The sequence below is a fragment of the Mesocricetus auratus genome, unplaced genomic scaffold (assembly GCF_017639785.1).
Source record: "Mesocricetus auratus isolate SY011 unplaced genomic scaffold, BCM_Maur_2.0 Super-Scaffold_100006, whole genome shotgun sequence".
In the NCBI taxonomy this organism is placed as follows: domain Eukaryota; kingdom Metazoa; phylum Chordata; class Mammalia; order Rodentia; family Cricetidae; genus Mesocricetus; species Mesocricetus auratus.
In genome coordinates, this window is record NW_024429190.1 from 80,174,980 (window position 1) to 80,201,654 (window position 26,675).

General features: G+C 42.9%; 1 protein-coding gene across 1 annotated transcript in view; it reads right to left on the bottom strand.

Moving 5' to 3' along the window:
- Positions 1-15,586: 15,586 nt before the first annotated feature.
- The window catches only part of Fhit (fragile histidine triad diadenosine triphosphatase), a 1,472,699-nt gene continuing 1,461,610 nt past the window's right edge, over positions 15,587-26,675 (bottom strand). Inside the window, exon 12 of the mRNA XM_040747566.1 lies at positions 15,587-15,893. Within this exon, the coding sequence (XP_040603500.1) occupies positions 15,888-15,893 (6 nt within the window). The 3' untranslated portion in view covers positions 15,587-15,887. The remainder of the gene's footprint in view (positions 15,894-26,675) is intronic.

Here is a 26,675-nt window from a genome sequence, read left to right on the forward strand (position 1 = left end):
GAATTGGAACAAACTAGTTCTCTGTGTCCCTAATTCCTAAAGATCTTAGCAAATCCATCTTTTTAAAGATTTATTTTTTTATTATGCATGCAGTGTTCTGGCATGTATGCCTACACGCCAGAAGAGGGCACCAAATTTCATTGTAGAAGTTTGTGAGCCACAATGTGTTTGCTGGGAATTGAACTCAGGACATTTGGAAGAGCAGCTAGTGCTCTTAACCTCTGAGCCATCTCTCCAGCCCCCACCCCTACCTTTCATTTTTTTTAATCAAACACTAGGCAGGAGGTTGCACAATTAACCTGCTTGGAGAATTACACAGGAACCAAACATGTGACATAGGTAAGCCTTTTGAATGGTTCTCCTGGTAGGCATCTTACTATTTAATTTTTTTCTGTGCTCAGAGATGCATATAGTTTAATGTATAGACTTTGCAGACCATCAACTAACCAGTTGTTGGGGAAGTCCTGTTATTTGTCAATAAAGTACTGTTGAGCCTATAGGAATCTAGATAGGTGGGGCTAGGAGTCCAGGAGGATTCTGGGAAGGAGAAACACAAGAGAGTTCGAGATGTAACCACATGGGTAGGAAGCCCAGAACTATTCTCCGGTAAGAGACATACTTAGATTAACAATTATGGGGTAATTACTTAAAGCAGAGCTAGCCAGTAAGAGACAAGCAAGGCCAACAGCTTCATAATTAATATAGCCTCCTGTGTGTTTATTTGGGGGCTACAATGCGGCAGAGCCCAGGCGGCTGGCGGGGGATAAACCAAAGCGGCCAGCAAAGAAAAAGCTGCCCTTAACAACCAGTCAAGCAAAATCAGAGAACCCCAGATCCTAGTGAGGGATCCTGTCTCATACACAAGGTAGATAGCACAGTGCCTGGGTAATACCTGAGCTTGACCTATGGCCTTCACACACATGGGCATACATGTGCACCTGTACCCATCTACATGCACCCACATAAATGTGTATACATGCATCCTTGAGCCTCTCATCCAAATTCTACACTGTGTAGGTAGAGGTGGTAAAGAACAGAAGTGAGAAGGAGGGAAGTAGGCCATTCCAATAATAGGGATAACTGATGAAAGAAAAAATAAGAAGCATTACTGTGTAAAGCATTTCTGGTAGACTGTTAAGATCTCCATCCAATCAGTTAACAGTCAGTTAAACAACTATGTTTATTAGTCTTACTTGCAGACACAGTGTTAAATTATGCAGAGCACTGTAGTGCAACAGTTTTGACAATTTATTAGTGATCAGTGCAAACAATTTTAAATGAATATATCCAGCACTGTCCCCAGACTTACTCCTCATACACAAGAGACCAGCTACACATGGAGCACCAGCTCACTGCCAGGGAAGGCATGAGATCCTTAAAACACTTGTTACTGAATGATGGACCAGCATCAGTTTTTGAAGAGATAATCTTACCTTCTAGCCATTTCTTTCAGCAGAAGTTACCAACAGAAACTCAAGGGACACCACTGGTACAGATCTTAGCCATTCCTTTGGATAAGGACACAAATAGGTATTACAACCACCGTTCCCACAAATACCCCCACCCCTTCTTCATCAGCCTCTTTCTTTAATGCACCAGTTACACTAGGCTGCCTAAGGATTTGTGAATGAAGAATGAGACATGCAATGCCCTGCCTCACCAGGGACTCATCCACTTTATCGCTGCATCAGTCAGTGCTAATGGATAGGTACTGGGGAAATGCATGGGACACTCATTCCTCTGAGGCCTTTACCAGTCAGGGCCAGTGCTGGAAGTCTACAGTCCATCTCATGTATGACAGTGAGTATGGTATATCATTACTCAGTGTGGTCTACGTGCCTCCTTACCAAGGAGAGACAGCAAATATGAACTTCAAATATTAAGTTTGGGAGCTCATATTCCAATGAGAGAAACAGTAGGAAAATAAAGGTGGCATGCTGCAAGTGTAGTAAAAGTTGCGTGATCAGAGAGAGGATGACGTGTAGTATACGAGATTCTCTCCCCATTGTGGGCAAAATGTTCCTAGAAGAGCTCACGTTTCACTGAGATCCAAACCTTATGGGAAACCACTGAAGATAAGGAGTACGGAAAGAGAAAATGAAATGCAGGAAAGAGTTCACTCTATTTGATATTAAAGACATAAAAGGAACAATGAAATGGGGTGAGAGAAGCGGAGACTAGGGCCTAGAAAGTTTGTGCTGTGCACTGGTATTTGGGTTGTAACCTTCATGCATCAGGAAAACATCTGGACGTCTGAGATAGAGAATTGAGAAGCTCTGCTGGCACAGTTTAGTGAGAATGTGGATCAGGTGGCCTGTGGGTCAGGTTTTCCGGTCAGAACAACTTATAAGGACAAAGGACATTTTTGGCTAATGATTTCAGAGGTCTTAGGCCATTACTTCTTGCTCTGTTGATTCTGGACTCAGTGTTGCAGAGAATCATGACCATGCATGAAGCTGCTCACCTAATTCAGGGACAAGAAGCAAAGACAGAGAGAATGGGACCAAGAAGGGGGCCTAACCTTTGTGGGTACAGGTACACTCACAGTGACCAACTTCCTCCAACAAGGCTCAACTTGCTTAAATTCTGTCACCTCCAAAATAATGCCACAAAGCAGGGACCAAGTGTTGCATACATAATCCTGGGGAAGACAATTCATTTCTAAAACATAACGTGTTGGGGCGTCATAAGAGAGCAAGGTTAGAGTCTGGAGATTAAGTGAGAGGCTGACACTAATGTCAGACCAGAAACATCTGGGTTCCAGCCTGTGGTTGGTGTAAAGGAGCAAGAATAAATAAGAGAAAGAAGGAGCGAAAGGGGGAAGAGGAGGGGAGAAGCCGAGGGAGGGGGGAAGGAGACAGAGAGCCCTGAAGCAGCAGTAACAATATAAGTAGATAATGGTGTGGTGTAACCCCTAAGAATAACAGTGTTACCTAATGGACAGCATAGAACAAGTACTCAGTAGGGGTTTGGCCTGAGCCAAGCATCAAACTCACTTTCCTCGGTGTGGGTCAGAAAGAGAGCAGTTCTAAGACCTTTGCAAGCCCAGATGGAAGGATTAGGGAAAGGGTATATCTTCCAGGGATGCCATGGTTAATGGAGTTCTCAGCAGTCGGAGTGAGGCTTCAGTATCCCACCAAGAAAACTTGCACTTTTTTCTATTTATTTTTGTGTGTAGTTCTGACATTCTGACTTGGAAGTGAGCTGAGTAGCTCCGGAACCTTACAGGGGAAGAAAGTGGGCACCTCCCCTTGACTTTGGATAAACAAGTCCAGAACGAGTCAGTTCAAATGCTTCCCAGGCTCGTGGAGTATGCTATCCCAGACTCCCCCAGAGCTTTGGGGTGCTCATCATGGAGAGCCTTGGGGATTATAGCTGATTATTTACATTATTCCAGAGACTAATATGTGCTAGAAGCTTCTGCAAGCAGTATAGGCAAGCTCTAGTTAATGAAGTTAGGGAAGTCACCCAACATGTCATTATTGAGCCCACAATTTCTCTTCACTAGGACAATACAGTATAGGAATCTGAAATTATTGGTGTTGGAATGCAAACACAATAACAAGGTAAGTTTTCTTCTACTCATTATAGGATGTCTCTGTGCTGCTCTATGCCTGTGGCATCTTAATGGGAAGTGGTTTCACTAGGTGGAAACCCCTGGTTTGTATAAACAGAAATGTTGTGGTTATTTATTAGCATAATAACAAAGAACCCTGGTGTGAGCTCTAAATAAAGTCAAATGGGGCCCCATGGTTTCTCTTAAAACAGCCCTCCTGGTTTAAGAAGAGAATGAAGTTGGTATTCATCATGCCTTCAGCCTGTCCCACTCATTCAGTACTTGAGTTTAATCATCACTGGTAAACACAGATGATAAACAAACTTACCTTTCACCTTGGTGATGAAGATCCTGGTTTTCTATGTTCTCAGTGATGGTAAAGAGAAGTTTTGTGCACGAATCTCAGATATATGAATGAGATAATGACCTCTGTGTATTTTCTTTCATTTTCCCATCTTTGGAATGAAAGGAAGGATGAGAAACAATGTACTCAGTAAGGGAAACTGTAGTGTGCTTTGAGTTCAAATGTTCTTTCTTGCCTCAAGTGGACTTGGGTGCTGGATGACCACAAGCACACCAAATTCCCACAGACTCAGTGGCCTCTGGAGTCTGATGTTGTAAATGTGAAGAATCAAGTTCCAGGGCAATGGGGAGATGAATTTAGAAAGGGGTTTTATCATAGCTGAGCATAAGAGAAAGGAAGCGGAGAGCCTGTTTAGCACGAGGGGACCCTAGATAGAGATATTATTGGACTGCTGGTGCAGAGGCATTTTTATAGACCTCTAGCAGAAACTGGGGCAAGGCATGGGAGGTGGTCAGTCTAGTGGTGCTACTCACTTCCTGTGCTATTTGGTGAGATCACTAATTTCTGGGAGCTGGATTTCCTCGTCTACCAGGTTAGCAGATGTAAAAAGAAAAGAAGGAAAAAAGAAAGAAAGGAAGGAAGGAGGAAGAAAGATCAAAGAAAATAACAGGTATAAAGTCCTGATACCAGGGTTTCAGTACCCAGTGAGTTGCTGGACTGTGGGTTCAGGCCTTAGGAGATGGTCCCTGGAAGTATAGTATAGCCTTTAGGGAGAATGCATCCACTTCTGCCTGGGTACAATGCTGAACAGCTCCAAACCTGGTAGAGAATGTTCTTGGCTCAAGAACCAGCTTTTAATCATGTTTCTGCCTCCAAAGGAATGTCTTGTATCAGGAAGCCAAAGCTGGGACGTTTAAAGGTGAATTCAAGCAATTTGAGGTCCAATATTAAAGCACAAAGAATGGAAACCAAGACCTTTGCAAAAAACGCTTTTGAGGTGGAAAGAGGCACAAAGAGTTTCTTGCTGTTTCACACTTGTAAAGAGACCCCTGCTGGATTCCCCGTTCTCATCTGCAGTAGACAGCTACAGGGCTACAAGGCATGTGCGTCCACTCACACACTCCTTTTCTTCCTTTGCCTCTGGCATGAGAACGGGAGCTAGAGAGACATTTTAAAAACTGACTTCTGTGCTGCCTTTTCTGTCAATCAGCAGCTGATACTGGAAACACAGAGATGGTGACACGACAGAATTTCCATTAATGTCTTTACTCCTTTTGTGAGCAGCCACAGGAATGGCAGTCATCAGCTATGTGGGCATGGTTCTCCTGGACAGCACCATGAACAATTAAGAAGAGCATTTGGTTTGCAATTATGCTAATGGTAGCAATGGGAATGCAGGGGGGCAGACAGGCTGGGATCCTGACTCAGTTTCCCATCTGGAACAGGAAGATGGGTATATGTGTGTTCATTTACCAGGGCATGTCAACAAAGATTCATAACTTGCTTTCTTATCACTCCATTGGTAGAGTAAACCCCAGAGAGCATTGAGTTGCTCCACACAAAACTTAGTGTAGAGGTCTATGGGCCTCACGTACAGCTGAATCCAGGAGCTCAAGTCACAGCATAAGGACTTGGCAAAATCTCTTTCTCCTTGTGTGCACCCGCCACTTCCATCCTGCCCCTATGTCTTACTCATAGAACGGATGGAAAAGGGAAGGCCCAAAGATAACCAAACATAGGGGTTCAGTTGGATAAGGGTGACCAAGAAGGTTTTATGGAAGCAGGTCTTCAAGGCTGAGATTATACCCATTCAGAGATGTCTAAAGTGGTGTTTTGTGACCAGTGCTTCCTAGTTCCTATGGAAGAGTCTCCAGTGGTTGGCTGTCACTAACTTTCAGGCTTTGTCTCAGACCTGTGGGGTGAGATTCCTAGACAAAGGCTTGAGGTATGTATTTCTTCAGCAAGTTCCTCTGAACCCCTGAGGTACAAGAGTATCTCTTTCTGAAAAATTGAATAATAAGGTGGGATGTGAGGATGCATACTAGAAGTAGACCTGGGAAATGTGGAAACATGGGGTGGGTACATCGAGAATTTGAAGATCAGTAACTCTAGGAGACTGCTAGAGCATCCCTATGCTCTAAGACCCTCAAGCCACATCCATAGACCAGCTGATGTGCATGGTGAATCGTTGGGATCCTACAAGAAAGTGTGGTGAGTGGGTGGTGCATTTATGTGTGCAAGAGCTCTCAGGGAGTTCACACTACCAGCCTTAGCTCTAGAACTAGAGCCTCTCAGTTCCTCCCAATGTCATTGAGGACAGAAATGCAATATCCCTGCTCCATGTCCACCTCCACCTGCCTGCTTCACCAAACACCTATATGATCTCTGAAGTCTGTAGACAGATTTCTGGTCTGTCAGTCATGTTCTTCTCTTTACACATTGAATAATCTTGAACAATCTGAGATCTCTGCAATAGTTTGACTGTCAACTTGATCTGCATTCACCTAGGAAACAAATATCTGGGATGTTTGTGAGAGAGCTTCTCAGTTGGCTTAACCGAGGTGGGAAGACCACCATTCCATGGACTGGGTCTCTGAGCTGAACCAAAGGGAGAACGGGAGTTGAGCACCAGTATTCATCTCTGTCTGCTTCCTCACCAAGGATGCAGTGTGAGCAACTGCCCCATGCCCTGCTGACGTGACTTCCCACCATGATGCACTTGAAACTGTGAGCCAGAATAGAACATCCTTGTCAGACGTTTTGTTACAGCCACCAGAACAGTGACCAATATAATCTCTACAATTTTATTTTCTCTTTGGCAATGAATATGATGGATGGAAATTATTAATAGGAGAGATGATTGGGAGATATTTAATTTGCCATCTCAATTAATGCACCATAAATATCAGCTATTAGAACGTATTGTCCTATTACATTTCCCTTTATTTTTATTTATTTATCTATTTATTTTTGGTTTTTACGAGGCTGGGTTTCTCTGCATTGTTTCAGAGGCTATTGGTCCAGCCTGGCCTCGAACTCACAGAGATCCGCCTGCCTCTGTCTCCCGAGTGCTGGGATTAAAGGCATGTGCCACCACCGCCCTGCACATTTTCCTTTATTTTTATATATAGTTTTATTAAACACACACACACACACACACACAATTTGTACTTATTGATGAGGTAACATAGTATTTTCATGTATATTGCATCATGTTGAAATCAGACTGAACAGATTTATTTCTTCAAACAATCACCAGTGCCTTGTGATGAAACCTTCCAGTCTTCTCCTAGCCTTTTGAAAGGTACAGAGCAAGTGTAGGTGTGGTTACAGTTACAGAACTTGCTGCATCAAACTTTAACTATTGATGAAACCACTTGTCCTCCCTCCAGTATTCTCCGTCTTAATTTACCCCATTGGCAAAAATAAGGCCACTACCATGATTGAGCCAAATTTAAAGAAATTTGACTTTTGTTGGGGTGTACCCAAAAGCTGGCCAGCAACTTCTTCCTAAATCAGATTAAAGAGAGCATCCCTGAGTCCATTTCTTGGGTCCCTTTAAGGAGTAAAATCAGGAGCAGTTGCAAAGCAGGTTTACAGAAGAGACACAATGTGGCAATAGAGAAATGCAGAAAAATATTTCCAAAAATGGCATGTGGTCACTGTGTGATTAGGGAGAATTCAGGGAGGGTAATAGTATTCTCAAAAACAAGTCAAGGTCATGGGTTGGGGAAGGACAGGTCTAGGAAACAGACAAAAATAGCAACTCAGCTCTTACAGTAAATAAAAACTTATTTTTAACAATATAGAGTAATGGATCCTGCCTTCAAAATGGAGCCAGTCAGGTTCTTCATCAGCCCATAGCAACTTCCATTCTACTTCTGTCAGACCAACTTTTTAAAAATTCCATGTCTGAATAAGGTCTGAGGGAATTCATCTTTCTGTGCCTGGCTTATGTAACATTATTACATCTGTCCATGTTAATACAAATGACAAGACACCATTTTTTTCAATGATCAAATGATATTCCATTGTGTGTGTACTACACTGTCTTCATCCATTTTGAGTTGATAGACATTTTCTTTGTTTCCACTTCTTAGCTCTTGTGAATAATACTGAAATAAACATGAGGGTGAAGATGACTTTTCAACAGACAGTAGTTGGATTTTTAGATGATATGATAGTTCTTAGTTAACTGAAGGACCGCCATGCTGCTTTCTAAAATAGTCCACTAATTTATATCTCTGAGTTCCTTCTTACCCATACCCTGCCCAGTCCTTTCTATATTTTGTGCCTTTGACATTAGTCATTCTCAGTGGGGTGAGTTGTTACCTCATTGTGATTCTGAGTTATAGTTGCCTTAGTGTGTTGTGTATGGTTGTTTCTTGGATTGTATGTGTATATGTATGTATTCTGGAAGCCAACCAACCCCTTGAAAGTAAGTATATTGCAAATATTTTTCCACCCTGAAAATTATTGTGCTTTGTTTTTAGTTGTATAGTCGAGAGAGAGAGAGAGACAGAGACAGAGAGAATCTTACTATATATAGTATATAGATCAGAATGGCCTGGAATTCTCAATCCTCATGCCTCAGCCTTCCAAGTATTTGAACTTGTGATTTAAGGACCATGCCTAAAACACTTTGCTGGTCCATTGTTCTGAAGCACTAAATGAATTGGTGATGGTGATGATGATAAGTATGATGTATGTGTGGAGGTCAGAGGACAGCCTCTGGTATCTCTTAGTTGTCCATCTCCACACACTCCAGGATACTTGACCCAATGACTTTACAGGGATTCTCTTGTCTCTGCTTCCCATCTCCATGTGCTACCCTGCCTGGCTTCACATGGCTTGTGAGTCATCTCCCCAGCCCCAAGTTGGTTGATCTTATTAGGACTTGATCAGTGGTGTGCACAAGGAGAAGAAATAAGATTTTAATATAAGGAAGTCATGAGACTCATATCTTTTGCAAACTAACTTTGGGTCAATAGAGCCTTGGAGAAATGTTTGGCTTTTATTAGTGTCTGTATTGGCCTTAATTATACAGAATTAACTATATGTAATTATAAAGAATAGTAATGAATACTTGGTTCATTTACAACATTAGCTCATCAGAGCTCGGTAGTTAGAACTGTGACCTTAGGTGCAAGACAGACTTGGGGCCATGCCTGGCTCTGACATGTTCTATAATTGTCACCAAGTCACTGAGCTACTGATACTCTCCCCCACTCAAGGTCCCCGTCTGTAAGGTGATCATCCCTCTTCCTGGATGTATTATTGGAAGCAGGGTGCCTGTCCCATGGCCTCCAGTGCTGCCTCATTTGTGTACACCCTTGTCAGTGGCAGCGTCTGTGTGCTTCATGGACTTTTTGGAAAGATAGCTGTGATAGGTGTACCATTTTCCACATTTAAAACAGCTGTGCCATAAGTTTTTAAAACTTATTACTATGGACACAGTTCATGTTACCATAAAGAAGCCTTATGTAAGTTAGGAAAAGGGAATATATTAGAAGTGAGATGAGTGGGTGTATAGATTGTCTTGGACTGCTTATGCTTACCAGCATTTTAGATTGTTGAATGTGGAGATGGGGTATTATTTCCATGCTCTTTTTGCTGAATTCCTCTTCCCTTGCTCTTCCCTCCCTGCTTCCTCCTCCTGTCTCTCCTGGGCATGGGTGTGGGTCAGGAGATGCAGATGCAGACACTTCCCTCTTGAAGTTGGCCATCCCTGGCAGATGCTGGGGAAGCACAAACATTTGCAGTTGTATCTCCTTGCTTGTTCATTTTTACAACAAAACGACAGGGTCTGGAGGAAGGTGCTTTCAAGGACCTTTGTGTTCAGAGTGATCAGGTGAACTGGGAGGTCCCTTCTGCTTGCTGCCCTGACACTGTAACTGCTCTGTTGCCTCAATTCTAGTCTATTTCCCAGGGGCATCGGAATGTCACACCATCTCTTTCCTCTCAGATGTGCCTGTTTCATGGGAAGCCATGGCTCATGAGAGTGGGTCTTGAGAGCCCACACAGTCTGGTCTGTTAGTCCCAGTGGGAGGCACAGCTCTTCAGGCGTGAGGAGGACAATAGATTTCACAGGGTCCTGGGAACAAAACATGTTAAGACCCAGCAGGTCTCAAGCCCAGGAACTAGTCCCTCCTTCTGTTCCTCTTAAGTCCACCAGAGGCCGGCTGTGCAGGGGGAGGCATTTTCACACCTCGCTACCACTTGCTAATGTCCTTTTATAATAAAGTGAGAAGGCAGGCCGCTGAGGAGGGCTCTCAGCGGGCAACAGTCCCTCCCTAGAATTTAATAAGTTCTATTTTCAGTTTTTCATGGCACTCATTCTTATTGTTAGCTTCCATTTATGGCAAGGGATTCTGCTTTCCCACTTACTGTGCTAACTGAAATTTCCCTTTCCACTGAGAAAATGGAGGTAAGAAGGAGAATTGTGCAAGAGGTGTGATGTTGTTGGGGCATAAATGTGAACCATGGAGAACACTAGAGGAATAGAAGTCTGGGGAGACTCCCCACAGTGCACTCACAGATATTTCTCTTTGGGGCTCACTTCCAATGTGGTCCTACCTTCCCATGATGCCAGATGGCTGGGTGTGTTGACTGATGAGTTGCTGTGAATATACAAAGCCCAACTCTGCTCAGTGCTGAGGAACTTTGAACTGTGGAATTGTGTAAAACTCTGTTCTTTCCCCAGGAGTGGGGAAGGAGGTGTGAGATGGGTCTTAGATCTTAGTCAGCCTGTGCTGGCTTGCCAACCAAGCAGAGTTTACCCTGGATTCCAAGTCCACAATTTTTGTACTCAAATTCAAGCTCTAACTTCTCTCAACTAGGTCTCACCATCAGCCAGTACATCCTTTGTGTTATAATTTTCCTATCTGTAAAATGGGCTGATATTATAACCTTCAGGGATGTTGTGGAGGTAATAATACAGAGGACCTGAAAGGAAATGCTGTAAGCATAATTCACAATAAGCAATCAATGAACATTTAAATGCTATTGTTATTTCCAGCATCACCATCATCACTATCGCTCTAGGAAACCCCCAAATCTCACTTTCCTTGTAGGGTCTGGCTGGTCTTACCTGATTCCAAAGGCTACTTGGACATGACAGATGAGCCATATACTTCAGCTCCCAGCCATTCTCTGATCAGGACTCCTGAGCTGCATGTGGGTCTGTGACCTGTGTACTGTACTTCACTTTGGACTGAAGACCCATCAGATGGAAGTTTATTGTACAGAAACCCATTCCTGCCTCTTTCCAGACCTGGATTCACTATGGATGCTTGATGGCCACATCCCTTAGAGCACATTTGAACAATGATTGTTTAGAATTGCTCCCATGACTTATGGTTAAGTTCTGAGTCCAGTCAAGCCCGTTGAAACAGGCCACACCTAAAAGTTCTTTTGAATACCATACTCCATCAGCAGCATGGGCAAGTGCCTTTCCCCTTACAATTGACATACACAAGTCTTCAGCAGTGAGGTCTGGTTTTAACCAATGTTCCTTGTTGTGACTGAAGCCACCATCATTTTTTTACTCCAATAGTAAGCTCTAGCTGTCCCACTTTCCTTTCCTTGTTTATCTTCTATTGATCTAAGCTAATCACTTAATTAGCCCAGACAAGAAGACTTCTGTGGTGTTAAATAACTCTGAAACCCTACTGGAGATGCTCCAATGGCCTGATTGCATTTAACTTCCAGCTCATTTCCTGCAGAGTAAAATATGTTAAATGCAGGACCTGAATTATCCAATGAAATGGTTCTATTTGGTTTTGGTGGGGGATGGGAACCCATTTATACTGCCGGCTTTCAAAATATGGGTTTTGACCTACCAGGACCAACATCAAAATGAGATGTGGCTCTCGCTGGCCTGGAAGCGGGCATGGAAGGCTAAAGGGAAAGGCTTGCCCTCGGGGTTCTTCTCGTTTGTGTGCCAGGCAGGGCCAGTGTCAGCTGCTGTGCTTTGTGGCTTCTGCATTTGTTTGCTTTCTGTTGCTGTGATAAAACACTCTGACCCAAAGCGTCCTGGGAAAGAAAGGGTTCATTTCGTCTTACATTTTCAGGTCATGGTTTATCATTGAGAGACGCCAAGGCAGGAATGCAAAGCAGGAGCTTGAAGTAGACACTGAAGCAGAGAAAACGGAGGAGTATTGCTCACTGGCTTGCTCCCAGGTCACCTTGCTTATGTAGCCCAGACCCAGCCATCTAGGGATGGTACCGCCTACAGTGGGTTGGGCACTCTTGTATCAATACACAGTCAAGGAAATGCCCACAGACATGCACACTGGTCAAACTGACAGAGGCAAGTCTTAAAGTGAAGTTCTCCCTTCCCAGTTATGTCAAGCTTACCACCAAGATTAGCCATCTCAAAATCCACCTTGTTTTATAGGACAGGGTCTTTTACTGGGACCAAAGGCTTGCTAATTAGGTCTAGCTGACTAGTGAGTCCCAGGGGTCCACTTGTTTCTATCTCCTCAGTGTAGGCATTACAAGTGGGTACTCAAATGTCTGCCTTTTCAATGTGGGTTCTGAGGATCAGGCGTCAACACTTGACCAGCTGAGTCACACCCCAACTGAGGTTGGGGAACCTCAGTTCTGGCATGCACTCTTGGTGATGCAGACTGTGTCAGCAGCATGATATCACAGCTGTCACGATGCCTCTCGAGCTCACAAACTCGTTTTTCTTGTAATCTAGCTTCTGGCAAAGAAAAGAACATGAGCAAAGACGGGGAACAAGGAAAAAAGGAGCTGCAAGGAAAATCATAAAGAGGCTGAGTGGTCAGAGTTCTCTCGATGCTGTCATAACGTGAAAGGATGGAGGAAACTGGGGAAACAGTCCAGGAAAGCCCCAAGAATCTTCAGAAGATTCCCACAGGAAAGGCATGCTGTGGGTACTTAGTAAATGCACACAGTACTGACAAAGACTGAACCTCAGCACAGACAGTCAACTTTAACTATTCATGTAGGGATGCTATTGAGCCTGGCCAATGAGGAAAAGTGAAGAGTTCTCCCGTGGAACACACACTGTGCCCTTTTCTCCTCTGTTTTGAGAAACAGCTTAGCTTCAGAGAAAGAGGGCAGCTTCTCAAGAGGACCCTGCATTCTTATCATTTAACTTAAAACTAGCCACAAACTCATTAAGCATCAGCCTCCTTGACTATACAAAGAGGATATTTGGTTCCTGCGGATGGGAGTGCTGAATCCTGAATGTTGCATCTTCTAGTTTGGGGCATATGGTTTTATGAAGCTTGTTGGAACAAGGTTTTGGCAGTTTCTACCATAATGCCTGTCATGATGATATTCTGAAAGCAGTGTATATAAATTGACAAGGAGAAAGGTGTGATGTGACAGACAAGACCAGATTCTAACACATCTCCCAAACGCTTAGTGCAGAATCTGCTCTACTGAAACAAGGCCTGCTCTTCCTGGGTCCTTTATCTTTGCAGTTCTAACTACACCAGTCTCTTGACACCACCTGGAACAAAACACAGCTAGCAAGATAGTTTTGAAACAACAGGCAGTCTTTCTCATAGTTCTGAAGGCATGGAGTCCAAGATCCAAGATTATGTGTTCTGTGAAGTCCCACTTATAGTTCATAGATGGCACCATGTGCTCACAGGGTGTGATGAGGGCAGACAGCTCTATGGCTAATCTCTGTAAGAGATTGTACTCTCATGACCAAACCCTTCCCAAAGGCCCAACTCTGCCTGATCCTATCCCACTGTTTCAATATATGGATGGGGTAAAAACAGTGTCACAGTGGGCCAGAGGCAGAAACAAAGAAGGAACTTTGCAGGGATTTGATAGCATAGACAATATGGAAAACCAACCCAGGACATGCAGTATGATTCAGCTAATTGTTCCCTGTGACTAAGTGCTTATTCACCAGTGCTTCCGAGCCAGTGGGTGTAGAAAAGAATTAGCTGTAGAGGCAAGAGCAGGCTTTCAAGTCCTGTTGCTACAAAAGCCAAAGAGTGATGCATTTGAGCTCCATGATAAAGGAATGATTGTTCATAAGGCTTTTGTTTGACTGACCAATCATTAAACCTCCAGCTGGGGGATTTCTGGGTATGTTCCCCCATTCCTTCTAGTTCCTTAGAATTTTATCTACTGAGCACATTCTGTTCAGATTTCAGAATTTCAGCTAAGATCCAGCTAAGGAAAGAGCTATGATGCTTAGGCTTGAGCTGAAGAGGAACTGCCAGACGCTGGCCAGTGACTAGTAACTGTTTAATAAACACATAGAGCAAGATTTTAAACAAGATGCACTGAGTCTATTATTCAAGATCAGAAACAAGTCCAGTACTGAGCACCCTAAGTAGTAGGTTGCATAGAGAACTTTAAAAGATAAACCCCTTTCAGATTCCTGGAATCAGTGAGTGTACCCTTATGTGGGTCAGGGGCTTTGCAGATGGAAATAAAGGTGCTCTCGTGAAGGTATCGAATAGCCAAGTGGCTGTAAGTTCAAGACAGGTATTCTAAGCTAGGCACATGCAGGGAGACAGGAGAAGAAATGCAAGAACACTGGCCCTGTGCAAACAGCAACAGTAGGAGACACAAGACTTCACCTGCGGCTAAATTTGAGACTAATGCTGACTTAGACTGTATGAGGGAATAATCTAAGGTTTAAGCCACCTAGGTTTTGCAGTCACAGGATACCGAGGCACTGGAAGTGGCCAAGACACTGTGTGTCTGTGATGATGTCAGGCTGGGAGTGGCCAATAAGCCAAAGGAAATTTTCAAAGAGGATTTGTGTTGAAAAGAAAAATGCTATTTTCAGACATTTGTTTCCATGCTACCATTCACCCGTGCTAACTCTAACCCCCTTATCTGAAATTTCAGAGCCAAGATTCAGTTCCATAATTCCTTACTTAAAGAATTTATCAAGTTGGAGAAGGGCACAATTCCTGCATAGGTACTGAATATTTTCTGTGCTCCTTCCCTTATACTCCCAGTATTCTGTGTGGGGTTGAGAGATAGCTTTATCAGTAAAATGCCTACCACAGAGTTTGATTCCAGCACCCATGCTAAAAGTGGGGCATTCTAATCTATGCCTATCACCAAGTACTTGATGATTGGAGAGACAGGTGGGACCCTGGGTTTTGCTGACCGTCCCATCTAACATAATCAGTGAGTCCAAGGTTCCGGGGAGACCCTGTCTCAAAAAACATGATGGAGAGCTGTTAAGATGGCTCTTTACCTAAAAGCCCTTGCTGCCGATCCTGGCAACCAGTTTCATCCCCAGGACCCACAAAGTGGAAGGAGAGAGTCAGCTCCTGTGGTAAGTAGGTACATCAAACACACACACACACACACACACACACACACACACACACACACACACGCACACACGACAGATGGATGGTGGATAGAAATATAGATGATAGATAAGAAAGAAAAGAAAAATTTCAAAACCACAAAACAATGCAAGATCCATGAGCAGCGCATTGCACTCGCCTGCTTGCCATAGTGACCTTGGCCATCTTGAGCTCTTCCAACCTTGCTTTTGCACACTGGCAGCAGGAGAAGCATCTGACCAAGGAAACGTTTCTGTGCTATTATCTTACTCAGCCGATGGCATTCTCTAAATCTCATCTCTACCATAACTAACTTTTGGCTCACAGGAAACACACTAGCTCCAAGAAAGCAACTTCTTCTGTTATGCCTTTCGGAGGTCCCAAAATATCAATTTTTAAGTCAACCAGCAACACCAGGTAAATGTTTTAGCTATCACTTTATTTTCATCCAGGCTAAGGGACAGTTTGGAAAAGGTCCTATTCTAAGTATGTAACTGAGAAACTGTGGCAGGCTGTCTATGCTACTGTTTGTGAAGTTAGCCTGTCAGTCATCGTGATTGAAACATAACCCCAGTGGCTTCCACAAGTGCAATAAAATGCTTTGCAAAAGGCTGCAGAATCTTGGGATGTAATAAAGTCTGCTCAGCTTCATTTTCAATGCTGCAGAGTCCAGAAGAGTGAGGCCCATTTCCTTATGCCTTGGGATTTGTTTGAGTTACTTTCATGCCTGGAAATGACAGAACATAAAAACAGACATTTAGGTAGAACCAGTAGCATTTCTTTTGAGGCATAGCAATAAACAAAATAGAAGTTTGTTTACTGTTAATCTGTTAGATTGCCGTTAAGATTTTATGGGAGATGATATTGATGTGTGGGCAAGCTACGGGAAATAAATGATTTCAGACCTTTTGATGCCTGCACTTATTCTCAGGGTCCATGCATTTTCCTTGCCCTTTGCCCATCACCTACATCACTAAAGGTGAGCAGAATGAACCCTTAAGTTTCCGCATTACCAATTCAAACCTTATATACAGAGAAAACCAATTCAGACTCGTATGTACTACATGAGAAGGGCATGCCAAACATTACCATTGTCTAAACTCTGCTGAGCTTATAAACACAGATTCCTGGACTCTGCCCCCATATTCTGATTCATCAGATCTACAGAAAGGGTAGGAATCAGTTTCAAAACAAGCTTTCCATGTGATTGAGAAGAGTCTGGCACCTGGATTTGAGAAATCTAAAGCACTGTGTAGCTGGCTGATACATGTTTTATATAATAGCCAAGGTATCTTAAGGATACATGTCCAGCCTCAAACATTTCTACTCACAAGGTTAAATAACTCCCCATGGATGTCCTATTTTATCTAGCAAGAAGACAAAAAAAAATTCTTGGTGGTATAGTGGGGTAGTTTAGATGTAAATCCAGGTGACCGTGGAAACACATTACACAGCTCTGCTCCTGCCTTCGTTACTGCAGCCTTAACCCCTCTAAACTTCAGTTCTTGGCTTCAGTAAAATGGGTGTGACAAGCAACCAGGATGGCAGGGCTCAGTGGTCAGGAGCAGAGTCACAACCAGAATGAAAGCAAAGTAGGAGGGTAAAGAGAGGGAAACTCTATGAATTTTATGTCTGAAAATTTGGGGAAGGGTACGGGAAAAAGTGCTAGGCGAACTGGGCAGCCACCGTGGATGTGACCAATGAAGAGACTCTGAGAAACACTGTCATGAATTACAGACTTTCAAAGGTTTTCTCTTTTTAAATTCTTGTTTTTATTTACATATATGTATGTCTGCGCAACTGTGTGCAGCACATATATGCAAGTTCCCGGGGAGGCCAGAAGAGGGCGTTAGATCCTGCGGAACTGGAGTTACAGGCAGTTATGAGTAGTACATGTGGGTACCGGGAAATGAACTGAGGTCCTCTAGAAGAACAGCAAGTGCTCATCCCTTCTGAGTGGTAGCTGCAGCTCCTCCCTCAATATTTTCAAGTGATTCCAAAATAGAATTAAGCTGCCTTTCATGTCTGGTTTGCCATTTGCGGATTTTAGTGCAGCATGAAAGATACAGACCCATGGCCCTGGGTGTGAAGGGCTAGCTCCCTGTTTATTTCAAGGGTCTGTTTAAGACTATCTTGGTGTATTCAAACACACCTTGGTAAGAATACAAACATTGGTCTTTGGCATATAGGGGAGAATTTTCATGAGTCTAGAAATCTATTTCCTGCAAGTTGGTAACAAAGTCAGAGAGTACAGGGTGTGTAATGATATGTAGTCCTTTGAGATAATGACACAGAGGCAGAGTGACTCCTAACATGGACCACTCTTGGCTTTTCTCTGAACACAGAAGGTGGGAAAGCGGAGTATTGGAACCAGCCAACTTGCTCTCCAGAGAAGCACCCTGTCTTATTCTCACATGACCCTGGGGCCATTTGCTGCTGTTCCTAGCACTGCTTGCCTTGTCTAGAGATATGGGTCATCTTCTGAACATTCATCACAGACTTCGCCCTTGAACAATTATTGACTTTGAGTCAGAGGCACCTGTGCAAGCCTGAAAATGGATGTACCCTTTCTTTTCTTCTGCCTTGCCTGTCCAGGGCAGATTTATGTCCTAGAAGTTTCTATCAGTTTTATTTTGGAACATTGTGGTCATGTTACTCCACCACCTCTGCTTTTCTGTATTCTCTGGCTCTCCTATACCCCTCTCTCCACAGGAGGCTCTGTCAGACCAATATCACTGTTCTGTAACTCAGCCTTCACACAGCCTTAGCATCCACAGGTCCTTCTGTGGATGAGAAGTCAATGCCTCGTTTATGGTAGTTTCATTTCCATAGCTGGTTTGGAGCATCGTGGAGAGCAGTATCTGCCTTTTATACCCCAAACACTGGGTAGGTTGTGTGTCCATGGTGGCGGGGTCATTAAGCACACTTAGTAGGAGCTTCAGGGTCTACATAAAGTGCCCACAAATGTGCCTAGAGTATTGCAATGTTCCCCTTCTGTGGGGCTCTTGTTTGCATTATCATTGCTTCTGCTATCTTTGTGTTGAGTAAAGACTCAACACTCCGCTAAGCAGTAAAAGTTGTGCCTCTACAGTGTAGAGTGTAGGTGGTGACACACCCATCTCCCCATTTTCAATGAGCCTAAAACAGCATGTCCATCTTTATGTCTTTACTTTCTTTCCATGTTACCTCCACCGCTAATGGTAGAGCCTTTCATTTTACCCAGGGATGTCAGTCAAAGGATTTGCTGACAAGTAACCAAGATTCCTAGGAGGGAGTGAGGAAATGAATGGTTCAATGCCTGATGTACTTCTAGCCGACTTAGAAAAAACACTTTATGCAGATTGAGGCCAGGGCACTGATCACAAGGAATCAAATGAGCCAGCTATACACACAGGCAGAGAGCTCTTGGTCCATGCATGCCCGTATTTTCATGTCTAAGTTCTTAATAGGCATAGTGTCAGGTGATGTGGCCCCCTTCCATAAGAATATGCTTGATAGATGATGGGGGCATGGCATTATATCGTCTGGACACATTCTTTAGTAGTGAAAGGAATTTTCTATTGCTGTTATAGTATGAGAGATACATGGAGAAGAAAGCTTTGGATTTAGAGGAGAAATTAAATGCCTTATTGAAAACCATCATCAAAGTTTTCAAAAAAGACTCTAGAAACCCTTTTATCCATGTCTCCCTGAAGCCCATGGAAGGTCTTGGATGTTTCCTTGTGCTCTGTGTATGGTTTAATGTATAGGTAAAATCACAGGTGCTACTGGGCTGCTGCTCTATGACTCTGAACTGATCCCTGCTAACTTGTTGAGTCATGTTGGCCAGTTTTCCATTACTGTAATAGATTCCTAGGATAAACAATGTATAAAGTCGAAAGGCTTATTTGGGTTCAAAGTTTTGGAGAGTTTGTCTGTGATCAGTCAGGACTGTGGCTTTGAGCCATGGAAATGAAAAGAAATGGCAACCTGGAAGCAAAAAGGAGAAAAAAGACCAGAATCTTCCTGTGACTTCCCAGACCACTCAGTGGGACTCATCTCTGAAGTCCCATCACTTCCATATAATTATAGAGCCAGTTTAGGGACCAAGTCTTTAGCCCTCTGGACTTTAGGGAGCATTGTAGATCTAATAGCATGCTTATCAAGCTCCAGAAAACCTTTCTCCATGCCCTCTGAGTACATTTAAGACAGTGCCTTCACACCCAGTGTATCAAGGAGGCCAGTCTCTCCTATTCCGACTCTTATATGTTCAATCCAGGAGAAGTCCTCTTCTACACTCAACCTGAAATGACAAATTGCTGTCTCTCTCCTGTAGGTGAGCCTGGGTGAGAGCTGCCCACAGACAAAATCCCCTGATAGTGTATAAAGAGAAGGATCAGACTAGAGAGCACAATTGCCCTTCCCCCTCTTTATAGTAGTGATGCCACACTTGGCTAACTATTGGCATTACCTAGGGGGATGGAAGCATCCCTGTGCTGTGCGCCTTCTGACTGGTGTAGAGTGTGCAGAACTGTGGAATAGAATCACTAGACTTGAGAGTGACAAGGTCCTCATCTATCTCCATTCCTCACCCATGCTTCCATTCCAAAATGTGTTCAGAGTGCAGTGTGCTTTACTGCTGAGGACAGGGTCTACAGAATATTTGTCTCCCTCACTCACATGACTGGGGCCTTTGCTGTCTTTGCAGGTAGTGGTCCTTGCCAATGATGACTGATGGCATAGTCTGTTTGGCTTTCTTACCGGGGCTGAGACAAAAATGGTTTGCTATCATCTGTGTGTGCATACACACGTGTGTGAGCACATAAGAGAACAGAGGTTAATGTCACGTATTTTCTTCAGTCACTGTCCTTCCACCTTATATATGAGGCAGTATCACTCACTGAAACTGGATCTCAGCAATCCCCTTAATTCTGACCAGGGAGCCATCTGGATGTCCCCTGATCCACTTCTCCGATCTCTATACTCCTGTGCTGAGATTTTAGGTGCATGTACTACACCCAGATTTCTCTATGAGTATTGGGAATCCAACTCAGGTCCTCATACTTGCATGACAAGTACTGACTGAACCATCTCCCCAAACCCAGAAATGGTTTTTAAATTGGGGAACCACATTTACCAATAAGAGCCCTGAGAGGCTCACACAAAAACCTTCTATTCAAAAGGCTCTTCTTCTAAAATCTTAGTTCCTAGCAGGCTAGTGAGGCAGGCTGAGCAGCCATAGAAAGGCATTCTGCTCACACCAAAGCAAGGTGAGCAATTTTCTAAGGGCAGGCCCCTTGACCTCTCTTCTTCAGCTTTTTCTTAATAAACTGGCCTTAAAAACTGTAGCAAAAGCTGCTGACGGCAATGTGTTAAAGTTGGTGGGTAAAGGAAAGGCTGATGGAGGGATGCCAAGGTTCAGAGAGCTGCTCTGATTAGTATCTCTGAGACAGTACAATTACACTTCCGTGGAGAGATAGCAGGGTTCACTGCTAGAAACCCAGCAGTATGAGGGTGAAATCCAGAGAGCAGGGCAACTTCCAACCATGCTATCAGACTCCAAATTACTCCTCTGCCGTAGCATGCTTCACATTCTGATTAATAACACCGCTTCCTGAGAAGACCAAGGGCTAATTAACTTCCTATTCAACAGGGTCCATTTCCCAGTCTGCAGGGTCATAAAAAACAGAATGCAGCCCTGGACTCCTCAGGGCCAAGCCTTGTTCTCTGGCGATTCTGGGGCTCACCCACCTCTGCTTAGACAGTGACCATGGACTTTAAGAATCAAACTCTTAAGAATTGTAAACACACAAGGAAGCCAACCTGAAAGCCTAGAGCTCTGAGCTACATACGCTGAAATCCCCAGGGCTGTCTCCTCTACAAATACAAAGGCATTGGCTTTGAGCTTGGAAGTGCGCTTAGGAAGCAGAACAGGCTGAGAAATGCCCAGCACAGCTTTGGGCACTTCCTGTTACTACTATAGATAGGCACCAAGGGTCTGTCTGCTGCTACTTCTACCTCCACGTCTGTAGCATGACCAGCAGGGACTCTCCCTGAAAGACCCCATCCTTTCCTTGGGGTGTCTAAAGAACAGACCCTTTGTCCCCAGATCTGCTGATATTACACTTCTCTGCAACCCGGTCAAAATGAAAGAGGGACTACTTTCCAGTCACTTGTACCTTGCAGGAGATAAACTAATTTTGAGAAATTCCCCACAATGGGAAATATTTTCAGGCTCTGCCAATGGGCAAAGAGGAAGCTAAAAGGCACACAAGCTTTGTCATTTCATGTTTTTGATGGCTTCCTCTGGTGTTGCTTTTGAGTGTGACCTTCTTTCAGCACAGTCTCTAGCTCTAACTCACGGTCTTCTGCTATAATAGCGTTTAGAGCCAAGCATGGAATAGACTACCTTTGATAATTAATGGCTCTGAGAGTTTGCTGAGCATGTCATTTAATTAATGGTACTTGTGTCTGGAGTGTATACAAGTCTGGAGCTGAATAGAAGGCATATTCGCTGAGAGGCTGTGGGTACCTACTCAAGAATCATCACACAGTTTATAAGGTTATGGCACTGTCAGCTGACAAATGGGTTAAAGATGTGGTTTTTTTATCCCCCTTCTTCACCATTTAGAAGAACTGGTGCTAAAGAAATTATGTTCTTTTTCCTCATAAGTCCAGATTTTAATGCAAATAAATGCTCTGACCAATGGATGAAAGCCTATTACCTTAATCAGGACAGTCCAACAAAAATCAAGAGAGCATCTTAAATGCTCGATGTTGAGTATGAGGAAGGAGGTCAGGTAAGTTATGACCTACATCAGCCACTCACAAGTCAGCCAGCTTCAGTTACAATTTAATCCATCTTGGAACCAAAAGCCGAAGGGATGACGGGGCTGGAGAGATTGCTCCATGGTTAAGAGTGTTTATGGATCTTGCAAAGGACCTAAGTTCTGTTCTCACCATCCACACTGGGCAGCTCACAATAATGGGTACCACTCCCCTATTCATGGGAGGTTGTAGCTAAGGGATGAAGGGAATAGAGGCATTACCTAAGATTGGGCATTTGGGGAAATCTTTCTAAGAGGTTGATATTCAAATCCCATTTAGAAAGGGGGGGAAGAAAGGGAGGCTATTCTAGGAGGAAGGGTGCCCATGCTTCATGGTCCCCTGGGGTAGGCCAGTATTTGATATGATCCTATACCAGCAAGAAAGAAGATTAGGAAAGACATTATGAGGACTTTTAGCGCAATCTTTAAACATCATGTGATCTTTCCCTGACTCACTCTCGAGTGTGGTAGAAGATCATGACCTTGCTCTACATTTAAGGATAGTAACTTTAACTTTATTTTCTGTTTTAATGCATTCTTTCTGTGGTATGACCTTGGTTGAGCTAGAGAATAGAGATTTATTTTAAGAGTCAGATTTATCAGCTTACATATGATAGTCTATATAAAGAAATGATATTTTTAATTGCAGTATTCTAGAATTCAATCTTACCCAGAATGACGGAGTTCTTTTTTTTTTTTTCAGAAAACGCTTTTCTTTTTATTTCTTGTACTATTTCAAACTTCCATTGAGTCTCACTCTTTTAAAACATTAATGAAGTTGAAGCTAACCATACATGAGCTCTTAAGAAATTCCTCAATCAACAACAGGTCTTTGAGGAGAGTTAAGCAAGCAAGACTTTTATGAGAGTGTCAGAGACAAAGGCAGTTTTACAATGTAGGTGTGGTCCTCAACATAAACTGATAACTCCAAGATTTGTACAATCCATGGAGACATTAGCTAATACAGGAGGAAGAGGTTAGCCAGCTCCTCAGGGCTCTCCAGATACAAGGCTGGTGTTTTCTAGAAAGTTCCCCTTTTTGGGATCTGTGACTTGGGGTCATTGCTTCTAATTAAAAGATGATTTGATCACCAGCATGAACCTTGAGTTCTTCAAGACAGCACCACACCAGCAATTTGCATCTTGGAATGCAGCAACTTTAAACTTTGCTTCATTTTAGCAAGCTGCAGAGCTTTACTGGGGGGGGGGGATTGATGAGAACATTTAATTGCATTCAAAGTCGTTTTTGACTATCTTAAAAGAATGAAAATGATCTACCACCTTTTATAGGCCTCCTTGACCTAAAGATATCTGCTGGCAAAAAAGAACCCTTAATTGAGTTCTTTTTATGCTTAATGATTATATGATCTATCATCTAATGCACTGACTTCCACTGTTTGAAAAAATCTCTTAAATACCCATCAAAAATGATTGGCTAATCATAGATCTTGAACTGGCTCTGGGAAGGCATGTATCGACTCTCTTGTCTTTCTCCTTCCCAGAGTTCTCCTGGACTCCTAGTCCCTCCTATCTAGGTTTCCTATAGGCTCAACAGTACTTTATTGACAAATGCACAGGACTTCCCCCAACATCTCCTCTTTTCTGTTTAAACAAAAAGAAAGGTCTTAACTTTGACATAGTCAAATCATATATAACAGAACAGTTATCAAGTAAGAATACAATTGTAATATTTTGTCTATCAACATTTAGCAAGATTTAAAGAAAATATCATCCATCCCATCCTTGTGAGTACAAAGTCCTATATGTAGCTTTTCTTTTATCATAACTAAGGAAAACTATAATTATAACTATCTGTCTTCAACTCCATCAAAGACCACAGAAGGATAATATATAAACACTAGGATTGACAGAGACATCTTACTGCCTGGACAGTCACCCGAAGTTCCTCTGTAACGTTGGGGCATCCATCTTCAGCCCATAGGCCACACTGTGTCTGGAACACTTCTCAGCAAAGCAGGAAATTTCAAACTGTCCATCTGCGTTGGCAGTCTGTCAGTCATTTTTCTTTGTCCTGCAGAAAGTCTCGTAGACTCTTCATCAAGCAGGAACCCTGTAAGACTGAGTTCAGTAGTCACTTTCCTGTGGGTCCTGCATGTCCAGATGATACAACAACAGTCAAACAATCTAGGCAAGAGCAGTTTCTTGCCCAAATGGCTAATCTTGCCATGTTGAAAGCAAACTTTATAACGAGTTTCTTCGATGCCCATCTTCCTCTCAGACGTAATTGGTGCTGCCAGGAGCAGACATTTCTCATTGTCAAGACAAACCCTAAACCATTTTAAATGCCATGTTCTGAAGGTCTTTGAGAGGTCTGAAGACTGTCCATCTCAAATATATTTCTGTATATCTAGAAACCTAACTTATGTAACTAGAAATTCTATTATAAGTAACTATCTATAGTCTGTATTCAATTATGCATTACGTTGTAAAAGATCAGTTTAAGCACAATACTTAATCAAGAGGAGAAATATAAGCATTATAAAATTGACCTTGAATTTGTATCAATAAATTAAAAACAATACCCATACCATAATTCCCCTTTTTACCATTAAAAAAGATTGGCTGTGATCACTAGCCAATTATAAACAATCCCATTTAAATGAAAACAAAGATTTATAAACAAGATGGGAATTGGGACGTCGCTCATTCCAAACTGCTTCCTGCTGGAAGGGGGCGCTGTTTTTACCATGGGGATCATGACAAAACTCAGAAACCTGTATAAGTCCGTATTTTCGGGGTCTGTAAGGCTGTATCATCTTAGCTGTCTCAGTCGTTGAAACACCTGGTCCACTGCTTCCGGGGGTCTTGGTTCGTGAAACCACAGAAACATGGAAGGAATTCTCAGCTTTTCATTTTCTGTAGAAACATAAATAAAAACTCCTTTTCCGAGCAACATATCCTTATGCTTAAATTTTGAAGTCAAGGTATTTTCAAAAGATATAAGTTGTATTAATTTAGCAGCATTTATAAGCAAGTGTACTTTAGTAGCAGTTCCTTCCTGAGCAAGCAAAAAACTGAAAAACATAATAGCGTACAGTATCCAGACTCTCTGTGTATTTTCCATCTTTACGTGGCTTATTTATTTATTTATTATTACTTTATTTATTTTACTTTTATTTATTTTTCTCTGAGACAGGGTTTCTTTGGAAACCTGCCTGCCTCTGCCTCTGGAGCAATCCTACCGGCGTGCGCCACCACAACGCCGGCTTTTGTATTTATTTACCACTTTGCCATTTCATTTTCTCTCTCAATCTCACGTATATTTTTAAACACACTGAAAACCTTTAGAGGTTTTGTCCATCCAAGTCCGACTTTACTGTAAATCTTTATGTTTTTCTGGCCACGTGTTAAAACCGCGGCTGTTTTAAACTGCTGTTTTTTTTTTTTCAAGATGGCGGGCGTAAGCGTGACTCCAGCTTACCGCCTCAGTCCATGCTGACATCCAGCAAAAGCTGCCACTTCCAGCTGTACGTACACACCTATCAATCGTTAGCAGAGTCTCTTAAAACAACCTTTTTTTTTTATGCTGAGTCAGGAGCCACGTGAATCTTGGCTTGTCGATAGCAAAACAGAGCACACCTGAGAAAAATGCTGCTACCAAAATCTGTGCTTCTCTCTGTTCTTCTGTTTTTAAAATTCCTTTAAAGCTTTTGTTATTTTGTGTGGAAATTCATGATCCCACTCCTGATCACCATTCTGTTAAGAGAAGCTTTTTCCTTGCTAGCCGCTTTGGTTTATCCCCCGCCAGTCGCCTGGGCTTTGCCGCGCCAGCCTGGTTCTAGAGCCGCATTAGTCCCAAATAAACACACAGGAGGCTATATTAATTATGAAGCTGTTGGCCTTGTTTGTCTCTTACTGGCTAGCTCTGCCTTAAGTAATTACCCCATAATTGTTAATCTAAGTATGTTTCTTACCGGGGAGGTTCCAGGCTTCCTACCCCAATGGCGGTTACATCTCAAACTCTCTTGTGTATCTCCTTCCCAGAATCCTCCTGGACTCCTAGCCCCACCTATCTAGATTCCTATTGGCCAGACAGTCTTTATTGACAAATGCACAGGACTTCCCCCAACATAATGGAGCTTGGGGGAAACAGAGAGCTGGAGATAGACATGACTGATACAAAGTCAACTGGTTTATGGTGTGGTAAAAGATAGCAGTCAGTTGAGTCAGCATTGTGAACAGTATGCTAGTGACTTCCTCAGGACCCATTACACATCTTCTTGTTCTTGTGGTCACCCTACTCCTTCAGAGTTATTGCCAGCTCTTATTGGGCAAGCACTTGACCTACTGTGCCTAAGACTGTTTGGTTTCAAATGAGTTCTCAGAAAAGAGTTTGTAATTGAGTTATGGAGACTCTCATTGATTATCGCTAGGAAAATAGCCCTTTGTGTGCTTGATATGGCCAGGAATCTTTTGATAACAAACAACATGCCCCAATGTCAGATTTTCCTGTGGATGAAAAGTGGTTCAGCACCTTTTCAACAGCACTAGACCTCCCCTCTTTGCTTCTTGGCTCCTTCCTTATGGAGGATTCTCCTGCCCCTGGTTTCTCCCAGTGATGAGAAGGATGACTTCTTAAAGTTTGCTGTTATTAACACCCTAGTTGATGGCTTCTGACTTTGTGTTAATTCATCCATGAAAGGGAAGGTCTCTAATTGGCCTGGTTAGGGTCACATTCTAGAA